The following is a 3,247-nucleotide window of genomic DNA, read 5'->3' as shown; positions in this document are numbered from 1 at the left end:
ACTTTATGGTTTTGGCCCACGTGACAAAATGTTTGGACACCCCTGTCATAAAACAAAGGACAAATTTTAAAGAAACTTAGAGGAAATGCACATTGATTGTACATCTAAAACTCAACTTTTGGAGCCAACCAAATTCAAGATGGCTGCTACAGCCATCTGAAATTAGATAACACAGAAATATATGTCAGTTTTACCAATGTGTTAGCAAAATATCTCATGAACCACTGAATGGATTTTAATAAAACTCAAAGTTGTAATTGGTTATTGACCCTAACATTTGAAGTTGGTTCAGTTCAGACGACACAACCTTAGTCAACACAAGGCTGTAACTCGGTCAGTTTTACAGATATTGAGCTAAGTTTTGGTTAGTAGTAATTTCAACTCAAGCATAACTTCATGAGGTTTAACCAAATCAACTATAACTCCGTCCCTTCACAATAAAAGCTCATWTTAGTTTAAGACTTGTGCATTCTGTTCATTTTAGTTGAGGTTGAWATCTATGTTAATATTCGATGAAGAGAAACTCTCCAAGACACACGTGATGCTTCTAAGCTTTAATTGCAGGTTGGTGAAAACAGTAAAAGCTGGTCAGAAGAACAGGACAGCAGACGATCAGAGCGGTGGCTACAACATGTGTCTTCAGCTTCTCGGAGGGTCAGACCTCAGCGGAGGCGTCCTCATGGTGGATGTAATCGTTGATGAAGGGCAGGTACTCGGACACCTTGGTGTAGACGCTGGGGTGCCCTTGGATACCACATCCAGCAGAGCTCCCAAAACTCATGATGCCCACCTGCACAAAACCACTGTCTGACTGGCACACCAAYGGATTTCCATAATCGCCCTGTGGAGCAGAACAAGATGTTTCTGAGCCTCGTCACGGGGTGAGGTTACTGAAAACTGCTGTGGAGGGACGTTAGTCTCAGGATCATTACATAATTTATACAATTTGTCAAGGTGAGTAGAGAAAAATAACTTTACAGCAATGTTCATGTGTTTTCCCTTTAAAAACAGCATTTGCTATGTGGTATGGAGGACCAAAACTGACAATTAAAAATAAAAGCAGAAATATTTAAATGTAACAATAAATAAATACACTTAAAATGAACCAATGAAATAAAAAAAAACTTCACATCATGTTTTATAATTTAATTGACCTTCATGTTCATTTTTCCAGCTTAGTTCCAATAAATTATATATTTTAGAACATTTTAGAGGGAGGAAACATTTGTGAGGTCGATGGTAGATTTTGGTTTGAAAAATTTGTAAACTTTTTGATGATTGAGTTAGATATTCGTGTACACATTTGCCATTCTTGTCATTTTCTGAACTTTRGTTTTTCTCCATAGRACAAGAAAACAAGAAAGTTTGCAAATGAAGTTATTTTTCCTGTTTGTGTCTTCTATAATTCTTGAAACAAAACATTATTTCTGCTCCCACAGCTCGATGGAGAGCAGAGTCTGTTGTAGATGTGAGGTTATTCGTACATTGCAGGAATCCTTCCCTCCAGCACGGTCTCCTGCACACAGCATGGTGTCCTGCAGATTAGGAAATGTGGCTTTGCACTCCTTCGGAGGTAACACTTCAACTTGAACTTCCTGAAGAATCTCTGGGTCCGCCAGCGGGACTGCATGGACACACACACACACACACACACACACACACACACACACAGATTAAAGGTGAGAAGGTGGTGATCACATGAGGATTTGCGCCTAGGCCAGCTGAAAGATGAATAAAAGTTTGAAACAAAAGTTTTAAAGAGCATCTTTGTGAAAGTTACACTGAAGGTCTGAGACGTTTACGATCAAAGAACTGTTTTAGGCTCTTAGTTCACAAAATAAAAAGTGTCCAGTGCTGCACAATGTGCTAGAACTAYGAACATCAAGTGGTGGTCCACAGGCCCCTTCCAGTTCACTGGGAGATGTTTTTCGGTCAGTGGGGGTAAAGACCTCTGTGCTGAAAGCTCAAATAGATCAACTTGTTAAGTGTTTATATTATGTATAATAATGTAAACAGTGGAGGAGGGACAATTTATATATCCTTTAATAAAGTTTAAACACTCATTTGGAGTCTTTAAATTTGTGGAATATTTAATTCTACTTTAAATTGAATATAAAAGTCATATATATATATATATATATATATATTAATAATGGATATTGATGTTGACTGAAATTTTCACATCGGTGCATCCCTACTTTTTATTATTAAGATAACTGATTTCCCAAACTTTTGAAGAAAGCCTTTGTTTTTCATATCAGTATTTTGTTGTTAAGATTAACTTTAAAGTGATATTCTGTCTAAATATTAATAGTACCAGCTGTAACATCGGTCAGAGCGCAGAGTTTGGAGAAAAACAAAAGTTTTTGTCTAGTTTAGACTAMTAGTTAGCAAATGAGTTCCAGTTTTTTTAAGACTTCAGAAAACATTATTTCTTAAAAACAATGTATCAGTTAAAAAATGCTACATTGGCTAGCCATTAACCTAAACTGGACAAAGACTTTTGTCACTCTGTGTYCAGGGGTGACACTAAGGGGGGGTCCAGAGGGGGCAATGGCCTCCCTTAAAATATTGTCAAGGCAATTTTATCCTTTTGTGTTTGAAATTTTTGCTTGGTGTGCATTTTTTATTTCTTCTAGCTATTTAGGATCAGTAGAACCTCATAAAAACAAACTGTTTTTGAGCAAATATAAGTTAAAAATATAAAAAAATTATTTAAAATACAACTAAAATGTAGTCCCCCTGAATAAAAACATTCAGTCTAAAACCAATATCCTCAACATCAGGATGGCTCAGGAGATTAGATGTATGTTTTTTTTCATTAATGTTAATTTAGGAGAGGACAAACTTCTTTAAGATGAGTAGTGACAGAGCTTTTCTAAACAATAAAATCAACTCTGTGTGTGTAATGGTGTGGCACATACCCTTTCCAACCTTGCCCCAGCCAGTGGTCCAACACGATGAGGAGTCAAAGGAGTCATCACCACTGGCCAGCCTCACTGGGGACACAAGTTTGGAGAACTGAATCTTTTTCTTCAGCTGGACCAGAGCGATGTCGTTGATGTACCCGTTGATCAGACGTCGGTAGCCAGTGTGACGTATCACTCTGCGCACGCCCATGTAACGTTCTGCCGGCTGCTGCAGGGCGTGGGCACCGATAAACACGCTTACTCTTCTCCAGATGAGGTTCACCTGGCTGCAGTGCACACACACACACACACACACACACACACACACACACACACAC

The 3,247-nt window shown here is 38.2% G+C and overlaps 1 protein-coding gene across 1 annotated transcript in view; it reads right to left on the bottom strand.

Moving 5' to 3' along the window:
- Nucleotides 1-539: 539 nt before the first annotated feature.
- The window catches only part of LOC106528989 (chymotrypsin-1), a gene marked incomplete at its 5' end in the record, with an annotated part of 4,318 nt that continues 1,610 nt past the window's right edge, over nt 540-3,247 (bottom strand). Inside the window, 3 exon segments of the mRNA XM_014024286.1 lie at nt 540-841; nt 1,485-1,624; nt 2,925-3,196. Coding sequence (XP_013879740.1) covers nt 656-841; nt 1,485-1,624; nt 2,925-3,196 — 598 coding nt within the window. The 3' untranslated portion in view covers nt 540-655.

This window comes from Austrofundulus limnaeus, unplaced genomic scaffold (assembly GCF_001266775.1).
Source record: "Austrofundulus limnaeus strain Quisiro unplaced genomic scaffold, Austrofundulus_limnaeus-1.0 Scaffold417, whole genome shotgun sequence".
Lineage (NCBI taxonomy): Eukaryota > Metazoa > Chordata > Actinopteri > Cyprinodontiformes > Rivulidae > Austrofundulus > Austrofundulus limnaeus.
This window is presented reverse-complemented; position numbering and strand designations above follow the sequence as displayed.